Below are 13,465 nucleotides of genomic sequence, written 5' to 3'. Positions count from 1 at the left end.
TTAACACACCTGATTCAGATCATAAGCTCGTTAGGATAGATTCCATGAACTGAACTGAGTGTGTTAGATATGAGAGACATCCAAAATGTGCAGAGCAGTGGGTCCCAAGGACTGGAGTTGAGAACCACTGTCATAACACATAGGTTTTTAAAATACCTACGTTTGTTTAATTGGTTTTAAAAATGTTTTACCTTACATATGTTGATCAATTAGAATCATACCAATTTGATTGTTAAAAGATAATGGCAGAATTTTTTGTTAAAGTTTTAATTTACCCGACCCACAAACAGTATTAAGTTTCACTCTGAAACCACCTTGGTTAACAACTTTGTTTATGCCAGGTGATATTTTCTTGGAGAACCTGTTTCCAGACTGGAGAGGACCAGACAGCGGCTTCTTCCAAATGTTTGCTATCTTCTTTCCATCTGCCATTGGAATTCTTGCTGGAGCCAATATTTCAGGAGATCTAAAGGTAATACATGTATGCATTAAGTGCAAGATGAATAACTTTATTGTTAACCTCAGTGTTGTATGTCGTTGTGGATAAAATTATCTTCTTATAGCCTTAAAGTAAATTTAATGTAGTGACTTTAATGTAGTGTCCTTAATAATTTGTAGTAAATATATGGCTTTACCTACAGTAAAAAAACAACAATGGGTTAACACTTTTTTTATTGAATTTTTAGGAGCCAGAGACTGCGATACCAAGAGGAACATTAATGGCTATATTCAGTACCACCATAAGCTATTTACTCATATCCTCAACTGTGGGTGTGTATTTAAAACAACCATTCGATTGATAAGATTAATTTTTTTCTATTTTTGATTATTCATTAAAGCAGTAAAACCTAGCAGTTTGTTACAGTTATGTTTATTACACGCTAAAAAAATTGCTGGTCTGTTTCTACAGTTGGTTGGTTAAAATATGGACAAACCCAACTGTTGGGTTTAAATTTCCCTATGCTGGGTTATTCAACCCAAAATGTTAGGTTGTTTCAGCTCATGGTCTGTGTTGGGGAGTAACTAGTTGCAATTAACTGCGTTATGTAATTAAATTAAAACATAAATGTAACTGCAATCAGTTATTGAGAATAACGCTTAGGTTACTCACATAACCCTGGTTCCCTGAAATAACGGAAACGAGAATTGCGTCAGTTGCTGACACCATGGGGGAAACTCCTGTTTACTCCACGATTGAAGCCTGTTGGTTAACGTCTGTAAAATGTACAGACCTATGGCGTTCGAGCCCGCGAAAAGGGCGGGACTATGCCCTATAATAGTCAGAAAAGAGCGCCATGAACAGCTGATCGTCTGATGTATGTCAGACGTATCTGTCATTCAGGTCCTTGGACAGTTCCAGAGCGCTGCGCCTCGGGCACCGTTCGCATCTGAGAAATGACAGGCTTGTGATTTAAATAGAATGGCCGGCCGTAGAAGCATGTTCGCTGTTATCGCAGCCACATAGATATTAGCGTAGGGGGCCAGAGTTGCCGAGCACGAGCCTCTGTAGTGAGGAGAAAAGTGTTCTACACCACAATTTGCGGGGTTTAGACTTTTCGCCGTCACCAGATAGGGACAGATCAGACTTTGCATAAGGACTCCTCGTGTAAGGGGCTGCTCGTGTCATCGTGTCATAAGACATGTAGGTCGTGTATTTCGGATGCAGTCTCCACACGCCCGTCGTAATGGGGGAATATGTCTTCACCGTGGTGGTTTAAGCAAGAGATGAGTATCACTCTGATTGAACATAGCTTAAAAAGCGATGTAATGAGCTTATAAAGGAGATGACTGGTCAGCTTGTACAGGGGGCGAGATCTCAGCCTGGCTCATGAATAATGAACCCACCGTAGTTTGCCCGACCGCATTAATCATGGATAACATGGTTGAGAGTGCTGTAGTGGTAAAATCACCCCCTTAAATGGACTGCATGTACAGTACGAGGTGATTGATATGAGACAATCGAGCGTTCCATGCGCCGAAGGCTGATTGCCATCGCAAGGCGTGTCCAACCCACCGCAGATGCTAGGCGAGCTTGTATCGATAGCACTTCATGCAGCCATGTGTAACTTAAAGCTTTAGCGTCCCGGCCGTCAGCTCGGGGCAGGACCTTTTCTTAGTCAAACTGAAGTGGTCTTATTAACAGAATCTCACGATATTCAGCTTTCTTGGGACTCGTTAGGGAGGTATGTGAGCCATGTCAGTCCAGCCGAGGCGCGACTTAACCCTTTCTCTCCCAGACAGTCTGTTCTCTGTCGATGCAGCTATGCTGTGAGTGAGACCAGAGCTGGCCATTCAGGCGGGGACCATAGCGGCTCACAGAGCAGAGCAGTATGTCTTGGTGGTTTGATGTCAGACTTATCCCATCATGCAGAGAGTAGGGATGCACCGATACCACTTTTTTGGAATACGAGTACGAGTACTTGCATTTCAGTACTTGCCGATAACGAGTACTTAATAAAAAACATGATTTAAATTTACAAGTAACAGCTTTAGTTATATAATTTAACAAAAAAAAACAAGGGACTAGTTTTCCAGTTTGTTGTAAACTCTGCCTCTTTGGACAACACAAGAGGCATTAATGGAAACCAATATAATTTCTGTGATGTTTTCAATTGTTTCTCCTTGTGTTTCCCTGTATTTTACCTAATTGAATCTCCTCATCATTTCATAGGAGCGTGTATGGTGCGTGACGCATCTGGTAACATGAATGACAGTTTGGCACTGAACTTTACTGAAGTATGTGATGGTCTGGGATGCAGTTTGGGCTGGAACTTTACAGAATGTGAGCAAAATCATGACTGCTCCTATGGCCTGGCCAACAACTTCCAGGTGGGGATCTTTAATTTTAGTCGCAGTTACAGATTTGGCCTTTAAAAATGCATGTAATACAGGAAGAAGAATCGTGCAAGCACTTCTGGCACTCTCCGGGATTCTGCAGAATGAGGATTAAGGCCCAATCCCATTTCTCTGTCTTACCCCTTCCCCTTCCCCTACCACTTCGTCTTACCCCTAGCCCTTGTCCCTCGAAACCAAGTGTTAAGCGCTAGGGGTGAAAACATACCCCTATGAAATGAGACACCACTTGGTTACGGTTATGTCATCATACATCGTCGTTAGCTGGCTGCAACATCACCAGACGCGACAAGTGTGTAAAGCACGTACCGATGTCTCCAAAGCAAGTAGTGTTATGCACTGATATCAAACGAAATTCGCTGCTAATGGAATTTAATTAAAACTGTATACAAGCATGGAGTCCATTAATGGCTAGTTAGAGAAATACGGGAATGTTGTGCAAATCAGCAACGTAACGTTAGCGTAGCAAACTAGCGAAATTTAAAAACATTTAAATTAAGAACATAATTCAAATATATATGTACAGGACTGTGTAGAGCACAAAATAAGACGTTAGTAACTTTTAAATCAATTATGAAGCCGAAAATACTACATTAATGAGACTCTCTGTACGATCTGGCCGCCATTGTTGCCGGTTGCACAGTGTATTCTGGGTACCCCTTGGTTTCAAGTAAGCTCACGAAAATTCTTGGTTTTAAGGGGTATCTACCACTTACCCTTAGCCCTACCCCTTGATCAAAACGAGAATTGGGATAGCCCTTACTCTCACGTGAACGTGCAAAACTAAGGGGTAGGGGTAAGGGGAAGGGTAAGACAGAGAAATGGGATTGGCCCTAACTCTCTTGGCGCAGGAAATACCAAACCTGTAGATGGCAGTCGTGTTTCATGTAGTCTATACTGGCGACAATATGTGTGATCAACTTCATGCTGCGCATACTGTATAATACTGAAGTAACATGACACCACAGGGATTCTCAGTGCTCTCACAGTACTTTGATGTCATACTTATGCATTATTTTTGGCAAACGTTTGGTTGGCGATGTTTTCTTTTTGGCAGTGACATAAACAGTCACATATTCTTCATCGACATATGAAATCCAACTCCAACGTGCATTATTTGTCTAGGACTAGGACTAAGCGGATTTTAAAGGGGGTGGGTTCAATGGTATTTCATGCATATTTCATGCATTCTGATTTATTAACACAGTTTAAGAGTTGGTTTCCTCATGCTAAACAAATGCAAAGTGTCACAGAGTTACATGTTACAGAGTATGTCTGTGCCAAATGCACACAGGAAAGCAAGAACCGAGAACCCTAGAAGTCAAAGGCATCACTTCACCCGACAGCTTTGTTTTATTTCAAGACTCAACAATGGCACGGAAGAAGTGTGTTTTGGGATGTAAGGAGAAGAAAGCCAGCATTATAGAAACAATGGGTATAGTTTGTTTATTGGGGGTTTCAGCAGAGTTTTGCATGTGTGTTTGTTTAACACTGGCTTTTATTAAAAAGTCCCAACCGAGTTGCATGCTGTAAGTAAGACTTATGCTGGAAATAGGCGCGTAATGTAAATGGCACAAACAAAGTTATCTAGTGTTGTATAAAGTGTTCCATGACTCGGGACTCGCTCCTCCCACTGCTCGTAACTCCTCCTTCCAAATTTTGTTGTACGTTATTGGAAAGAATCTGTGAAGCTAATCTGTCTTTTATAAATCGAATAAAAATTAAAGACACGTCAGATATATTAAGGATGTAATACTACTCTGTAGGTACTCCAGATTAACATCAGATATGCAGAAACAGCGTGTGTTATGGAAGCTTTAAGCAATGAAGACATTTAAAGAGACCGAGAGCATTTGCCAATATCATTAACTAATTTGTCTTATTTTACATTTTGTTTCTTTTTGCATCTGAATGCTCATTAATAGTTTTACCATGGTTGTAATGCGCTTTTCTTCATTACTGTATTTTTTATATTTTCACGCAGGATTTTTTGTGATTTTCACAAAAGTTAAACAAAACGCCTTCCAAGAAAATTTTCTTCTATATATTATAAACATATAAATATATCAAATGATAGAACAGACCCTCTGCTTTCAAACAAACAAACAAAACGGGAAAAAACATTTAATCCTATCTTCATTTGTTCTCTTTTTATGGAATTTTGTTAGAGATCAGATTCAGAACGATAATCAAAACATTTTAAAATTAATTAAATTCCGTCTTGCCTCTGTTTTTTATAAATTGGGTAAGAATTTATAAAATGTGTAATTCCCTGATTCCCTGATAGAGCTGGTGGAGCAAGCACGCAGACACAGCACGTAGGAACAGTGTCGAAATTAATATTAATGAAAATTTGTTAGACTTTTTTTAATTAAAAAAATTATAGAAGGGAAAGACACCAAATTAATATTTTTTTTTTTTGTGAAAAAAAGGCAAGGTCATTTGCACACTTGGCATTTTATTTAACATTTTATTTTAAATGTATATGTATTTTATATTTTAAATTGAGCAATGCTAATTTTTGTATTATAAATACTGTACTGGATATTAATTCCCTTGGTTTTACAAACAAATCTTGGTTTGTTTTCTATTAAACTTCCTAGGTACTGATCCAAGTCTCTGGGTTTGGACCACTGATCTATGCTGGCATATTCGCAGCCACTTTGTCATCTGCCCTTGCATTCCTAGTCTCCGCTCCCAAAATTTTCCAGGTTAAATGCTACACCCTAATATTGGCTAACATGTAACTTATTGTGTCCAATTAAATTAAAAAATAATAATTTTATTTCTATTTGATCCAGTGTCTCTGTAAGGACAATATCTACCCGTACATTGGCTTCTTTGCAAAGGGATATGGAAAAAACAATGAGCCATTACGTGCCTATGTTCTGTGTTACTTCATTGCTCTGTGCTTCATTTTGATTGGTAAGTCACAGAAGTTAATACTTGATAGTTGATGTTACATATTTACAGTATATCTATAAAAAAGTTCTTTTTGAAGTCGTCAAACTTTCTACTTACAATAAATACCATACTCTGAGAAATATTTTAAGTAAATTTTTGCATAGGGGCAAAATTCGTTGTACAATCATTTTTAAATTTCCCGTGTGTAATTCAAACCCCTAATGGCTTTGTTTGTTCTCTGGAGCAAAAAACACATAATGGTCGATTTGGGTTTTCTGGTTTAAATTTGAGTGGACTATGAACGCCTTTTCAGGCTTCAAAGGATGCACAGTATTTTAACTTTGGCTGTCCTGAAGGCATCCCAGATATAGGGTAAATACCGGAATCATGAAGTTACACTGTTCCAAAACTGTAAAACCCAAACGTGTGTGCAGCGCATTTAAAAAAAGGGAAGTTGCCTGAACCAATACTACTTTGCAAGTACAGTCTGGTGCTTACATTTACATTTAAGCATTTAGCAGACACTTTTGTCCAAAGCGACTTAGAAAGATTAGGAAACGATAAACAATAAAAGCAATGTGTCATAGGGAGGCAATGGTACAAAAGGTATATTACAAGATACAAGTTTTTACTATTTCTAAACAATTCCTGTTTGAGAGAAAATAAATACTTAGTTTAGGTATTTAAGATATAACGTCTCCCTCTGTAATAGATTCTTCACAGTTTGGTTTAGGGGGAATAAGGATAAGTCACTGGCCGGCGCACTGAATCCCTTACAAGAACCAGAGTCCCGGCCAGTGAGCGTCATCAAAAACGGGTTGAGTAATGCTGAATTCAGACTGCACGATTTTAGCCCTGATTTTGACTCCCTGACAGGTTTTGAGAAATCGCAGACAAATGCCTGAAATCACAGGCAAAACGATGCTCAGGATAATCAAGGCACGCAAGTGACAATCACACAGTGTGGATTATAAAAGACGCATTTTGAAAGAATCACAGACAAGTCGCCGACATCTGTAAGATATTTGGCATGCTAAATATCTGGACCTCTCGGTGATTCAAAATCATGCTGTGTGAAATGTGTTTCGACTGACAATAACATCGGCGATGACCTACAGCCAATGAGAGAGCATCATACAGGACAGCTGGAAGTTCGGGGAGGAGTCTCTCCAAACATTTCCTCCTTCATAATCTTTATTTCTTCTTCTTTCTGCTGCAAATGAGCGCACATGCAATTTGTATGGCAGGCTTGTTGTGGGCTACCATTTTTAATAATAATTCCAGTCTCACGTGAGAACTCCGGTCTATCCTTCGCATCACTTCTCGCATGTGTTTGGTTGTGAGACGCAGTTTGCGGACCGGGACAAAGTTGTCCATGATTCTTCCGGTAAAGTCATGCAGTATGAAAACGCCTGTCACCAATCCATCATGCAGTCTGAAACAGCAGCGACTGAAGACAAGACACGGGAGGCACATGACCCAATAAAAGGCCATGAACCTCCACATACAGTAGAGAATGGGACTGCCAGAACCCTGCCATCATGACTAGATATAAATACAAAACAAGACTCCTTGGCAGGATCCTGACAATAGATAAATACAAATAGACAAATTCTTTTAAGACACTTAACAAAATCATGTCAAATCTCACCCTTAAAGAAAAAAAGATCTCAGTCACCATTGACCCTCAGGTTATTCCAAACCTGCAGTAATTCAACATAATTTAAATGACCTTCTTATATCCTTACAATTCAAGCATTAACAAAATGCCACAAATAACTCGATGTAGAAACCAGAAATTAAGCTCTGTTTTTTTGCACAGGCCTACTGAAGTGTTAATGGTGCCACATGGTGATCAACAGTAAAAATGACACATTTAATCTCTTTGCAAAAGGAAAAACCACCAACAATCAAAAATGCATGATAATAAGGTGTCATGGCTTTGCAATCAAAAAATGTTGCTATAATGGAAATCATTGGTGCAAAAACAGCCACTAACAATAAATGAGGAAGAAAAAAAAATCTGATGCTGCACAAAAACTAAAAATTCATCACAGCCAATGTTTTTTCTAATCTTTGAAATGCCCAATGACTGTGAAAAGGGTTTAAAAATCCAGTCCAAAATCACTTTTTATATTGAAAATAAGTAATTTTGTGTTTTTTCCCAAATAAGTAACATCACTTATGAACTTGGCAATTAAAGAGTTAGAATCATGGAATTTTTGTTGGTAATTTTGATCAGTACTGAGGTTGATTAACAGATATATTTAAAAAAAAAATTGAAAAAATATTAATCTGATAAATTTTTAAAACAGTTTCATTTAGTGACATTTTTTGCCACAAACAACATGAAAGGGCAGTGAATTTGAACAATGCACAAGGGTTAACGTTGATAAGAGATGCTAAAAACTTGCTAATCAGGAAGCTATTTGGAATCTTACCTTTATGTGTTTTAAAGACACTCATAAATATTTAAAAAGTTTACTTACTCATAGTTGTGTGATCCATTTTCAGCTTTTAAACATACAAATCCACTATTATATTGTTAAACACAGCACGCTCCAGAGTAAACAAACAAACAAAAAACATTATCTAGGCAAATTGGTGACACCTGCACCTGTGGATGAATTGTTTGTGTGCATGCACATGTATGTGTGCGTATGTGTGTGTTAATGCATTAATCCTTGTTCCTAGTGCATCATGGGGAATGTAGAGGACAGTAATTTACCAGATAATATTAAAGTTATTTCCCTTAATTGGTGCAAAGAGTAATTTACTGTAGTTTATTATTAGTGCAGCATAACTGCACCTCATATCACAGTAAAATACCTTTCACCGATGTTAAAGCTAAATACTGCCAATTTTACAGTTATTTACCCAGAAATCTACAGCAAGGTTTAACAGTGTAGGAAATGACCCATAGTTTTATATTTGCACAGTGGTGGAAAGAGTACTGAAAATCCTACTCATGTAAAAGTACAATTACTTACCAAAAAAATGTATGTAAGTAGAGTAAAAGTACCTGTCCTAAATACCACTCAAAGTATGAGTAAGAATTAGGTAATTTAAAAGTACTCAAGAGTAGTGAGTGTTGAGTATAATGCTGTGACTATTATTCCACCTTATACCATGCAAATTAAAATGTAGCTTTATATCAATGTTATTCTCTTTTATGGTAATTCTAACGAAAAAAAAACTTATACAAGTATAAAAAGCATAAAAAGAAGATAAAAAACAAACAAAACTTAAAGCAACACCAAAGAGTTTTTTTTACCTTAAAATAACGTTTCCAAAAAAAGTTTCAGTGGTTCATCCACTCAAAACAGGGTGAATGGCACTTTCACATTTGCTTTGCAGCCCTCTATCGGCCAAAACCGCACTAAAGAAGTTTCCAACCGTAGGGTAGTGGTCCTGTAGTTCGAGTGAAAACTACAAAAACTTGCTTTACGGCAGACCTACAATCCAATCAGAGCCAGCTATGCTGCAGTATTTACGACAGTGGTAATGAACAATTACGCTTCTAACCTGTAGGGGGAGCAAAGAGCAATAAGTCTTTAGTGTTGCTTTAAGCTTACTTAAGATAGTCAGTAATGAAAGAATAATAATAAACAATAGTATATGTATGTATATCTCATATCATTTATAATCTCTTATTAAAGGTAGAAAAGTAATTAAGTCAAGAGCAGAGCATGTGAGCGAAGCAGAATGGTGTGACGCTCTGCTAAATATTCTGCGCTACTGTTCAAGTGCTCCACTCAGTCGCTCACCGCCCAAGCAAGCGCTCTGTTAACTTTCCGCTCACGCTCGCAAATAAACCAATTCCCGCTCAGATCCCGCTATGACTTAAAAAAAAATTTAGTAAGCCTAATTGTTTTTTTTTTGGATAATTGCATTTAATTAAAATATTAGCTGATGAATCGCAGTTATGTTTCTGAACGACATTCTTGCAGCTTAATTAGTTTTTATCCAATCAAATGTATTAAATTAAAGTGATTAAATTAAATGAATTAATTTAAATGTATTAAGATCCTTGGCAAACCTATCAAAAAATGCAAAAACTGAACACTCAGTTATTAACACTCCAGATAATAAAATATAAGAGTTTTGATTTATTTTGGATGCTTTTAGTCACCAACATGATTCTCACAGTTACATTTGTGTTATGCCTTAGTTTGGACGAGTTTATTATTATTCTGTAATATGGAAAAAATAAAAATAAAGAAAGAGTGAGTGTCCCAAAACTTTTGGCCGGTAGTGTACAGTTGTGTGTTTGCTATTAGACCTAGTTTTAGTGATACGGAGCTCTGGATATAATTCAAATTAACAATTTGTTTCCACGACATCAACATGTTTTACTAATTCACAATTTTAAGTAAAAATAAATGTAATAAGTAATTACGAAATATCAACGAGAATTCGTGGAAACGAATTCTTAATTTATGGCCATACTTTAGACTAAATAAGAAAATGAATTGTTAATCTGTGTCCGCTTCACATTTCCAGTTTGAATCTTAGCTTACCCTCATGTTCTCTCCACACTCCCTTTCAATTTCTTCTCCCTGATCATTCTTAACTTTTATTTTAACTTTACATTTTTATATAAGGCTGGCGACTGCATTAAAACAATATTTGAACTCCATAACTTATTGCTAGCCGTTTTTCACAGATTCTCGAATTCTAGCAAATTACCAAAGGGCATTCTGGGATGAGCGAGGGGTGCTGAGCGTAGTGAGCGAGTGGAGCGAAATTTTCGTAAATGCGCTCTGCACTCTGATGAAATATTACCAATGGTCAAGAGCAGTGAGAGATTTTCAATGCTGTTTGATTAACAAGCCCTTTATACGGAAATTAAACAGCTGAAAGAGAAAACGCATATTTGGATTCGAACTGTGGTCTTAAAAGGTATGGAAGAGGATTAGGGCCACTGGTGAAAAAATATTAGAATTCTGACTTTATTTTCAGAATTCTGAGATTAAAGTCAGAATTCAGATATTTTTTTCACCAGTGGCCTTAATCCTCTTCCATACCTTTATAACCACAGTTCGGATCCAAACATGTGTTTTCTCTTTCAGCTGTTTAATTTCTCTTAAGCCCTAAATGGTCATGTTTATGAGTAGGGCTGCAACAACGAATCGATTAAATCGATAAAAATCGATTACTAAAAGTGTTGGCAACGAATTTCATAATCGATTTGTTGTGTCGGGTGACGCATAGACGTGTAATTAAAAAAAGGAAAAACTTCAGTTAAGCGTGGAGCGGAGTGAACACACTCACATTGCGCCCCAAACCGCCTAATTCCATACTATATAGTAGGCAAAGAGTACGATAAGTAGTGCTTTTCGCCTACTATATAGTATGGAAGTATTCGGTTTGGGACGGAGCATCGGTCTCTCTCGCGCACTGTTGCTTGCAGAGTTCGGAGAAAAGACAGGGCGGCGGAGAAAAGATAAAAAAACAGCAAAGGTAGAGGAAAACCACATGTCAGTGTTTTACTCCTCCAAAACGTAAACGCGTCACCTGGAAGTTATAGCCGGCAAAGAGGTAAACAAACAAAGACGACACGCTTATGCTTTATGGAGCGACGACAGCGAGTAAAAAAAGTATCTAGAACGAATAAAAAACTCCAATGATATTAAACAAAGAAATAAAACGTTGAGAGAGAGTTGTATGAACGCTTTTCCCCGTCATGGACCTGTATGTTAAATCATCGCGCCGTCACTCTCCTGCTGTTCTGTCCCGCGCGCTCCAGCTCATGCTGAGCAAGGAGACGCGCGTGCCCGGCCCAACATACAGTAAGTGCCGCCTTTTGTTGCATAAACATCGTCTTACATTTTTAAGGCGAAGTAATGAATGGTGTATTTGCATTATGCGCGGGAGTAGAAGACGCATCTTCCGTTTTCACAAGACGCATTTATGTGGCCAAATGAAAATGGAACAGTTTTAACAAACGAGATAGCTATCCGATCAGAGAAAACACATGAAGTCAAATATAAGGTACAAAGCTGTCACTGGGGCAGTACCCTTCATAAAAGGTCCTAATATGTACCATTTAGGTACAAATATGTATCTTTGAACTGCCAATATGTACTTTTGAAGTACTAATATGCACTTTTTGGTAAAGGTGTACCTTTTTGAAAGGGTACTGTCCAGTGACAACTTTTGTACTTTTATTTCTGAGAGTGTACTCATATACTATCTTTTTGATCCCATCAAGAGAGGCTTCTTGATGGGTAATGCATCATAAAAAAGTCCATATATTTGGCAGTTGTAAAGCATACATGTGTATTTTTTTGTGTTAGTCCATTTTTTTTTTATATAATTATTGTAACAGCTCAGGTGTGTTCAAGGAGCAACAAGTTTGTGCAATTTCTAAAGATTTTAGTTCTGTTTTGAATAAGGGGTTGGAAATTAATGCTTTTCTTGTTTTTTGTTTTTTTTTTATCTGATTAATCGAACAAATAATCGACAGATTAATCGATTATTAAAATAATCGTTAGTTGCAGCCCTATTTATGAGGATACTTGCAAAGACAGAAATTTTGACCTATATGTGTTTTTAAGGCCAAAAAATCAGCAAAAATGTGACCCGTCACGGAAACCAGTGACACAAGTCGGCAGCACAAGTTTTGTACCGTATATTTAAAAGCGTACATTTTGCGGCTGAAATCGGCTTGTTTTTCCGGAGATTCTAGCGTGCAGCGGGGGGCGTCAATGTCTGGGTGTATATTTACATACTGTAAAAGCGGCTTGTGTTTTCGCCCCAGCCCCTAAAGGGAACAGCGTGACTACTAAATAAGGATAGTTCGCCCAAAACTGAAAATAATGTAATTAACGACTTACCCTTATGTCGTTCTAAACTCTGAAGACCTCCGTTCATCTTCGGAACACAGTTTAAGATATTTTAACGTTAGAATTAGTCCAAGAGCTTTATGTCCCCTTCATTGAAAATCTATGTACGCTTTCCATGTCCATCAAGGTAATAAAAACATCATCAAAGTAGTCCATGTGACATCAGTGGGTCAGTAAGAATGTGTTGAAGCATCGAAAATACAGTTTGGTCCAAAAATAGCAAGAATTACAACTTTATTCAGCATTGCCTTCTCTTCCGGCTCCAGCGTGAAGTCATGTGACTGTAGTGACGCAGCTGCCCTGTTCCTCAGACATGTTTGCTAAGTTTTTTTTTTCAGACTTATAGCGTCAACTCCCCAGACTGTAAATGAAGCTCGGGCGCACAAAACAAAAGAAAAATAAAAGAAGCTGGGGCGGAACAAATGACAGTCAGCCGCATCGTACGTCAGCCGCGTCACTGACTTTATGGGGCGCCGCAGTCGGATGACGTCAAAGACTTGAAGCGCAGCATGAAGTCAAACTCATATAAGTTACACAGAGATCGTTGAATTCTTTATATAATTTGCTACATGTTTTGTCTATCAATATTTTCCATGAAGTCATTGGCTGATGGAGGAACGAGTGAGCGATTGGTAACATCTCTTAAGGACTTCACGTTTTCGACGGTGCTGTTTTTGCATTATCTATTATACTACCTCCATATTTTAAATACAAACTTTGAAGGCGGGTTCATGTCTTAAACGGAACGTAAATACCGGAGTGTAATCTGATATACCCTTACATGTTACGATGTAAATAGTCCTCAGATTGTATATTATATTGTATTCCCAGAAGTTCATGCGAAATCTGATGTAAACAAT

The 13,465-nt window shown here is 37.8% G+C and overlaps 1 protein-coding gene across 1 annotated transcript in view; it reads left to right on the top strand.

Annotated features, from left to right (window-relative positions):
• The window catches only part of slc12a10.1 (solute carrier family 12 member 10, tandem duplicate 1), a 42,767-nt gene that overhangs the window by 11,123 nt on the left and 18,179 nt on the right, over positions 1 to 13,465 (top strand). Inside the window, exons 8-12 of the mRNA XM_065255008.2 lie at positions 342 to 472; positions 687 to 771; positions 2,672 to 2,829; positions 5,457 to 5,564; positions 5,655 to 5,778. Of these exons, the coding sequence (XP_065111080.2) occupies positions 342 to 472; positions 687 to 771; positions 2,672 to 2,829; positions 5,457 to 5,564; positions 5,655 to 5,778 (606 nt within the window). The remainder of the gene's footprint in view (positions 1 to 341; positions 473 to 686; positions 772 to 2,671; positions 2,830 to 5,456; positions 5,565 to 5,654; positions 5,779 to 13,465) is intronic.

This window comes from Paramisgurnus dabryanus, chromosome 2 (assembly GCF_030506205.2).
Source record: "Paramisgurnus dabryanus chromosome 2, PD_genome_1.1, whole genome shotgun sequence".
NCBI classification, from domain to species: domain Eukaryota; kingdom Metazoa; phylum Chordata; class Actinopteri; order Cypriniformes; family Cobitidae; genus Paramisgurnus; species Paramisgurnus dabryanus.
The sequence above is the reverse complement of the archived record's forward strand: the minus strand, read 5'-3'. Positions and strand labels throughout refer to the sequence as shown.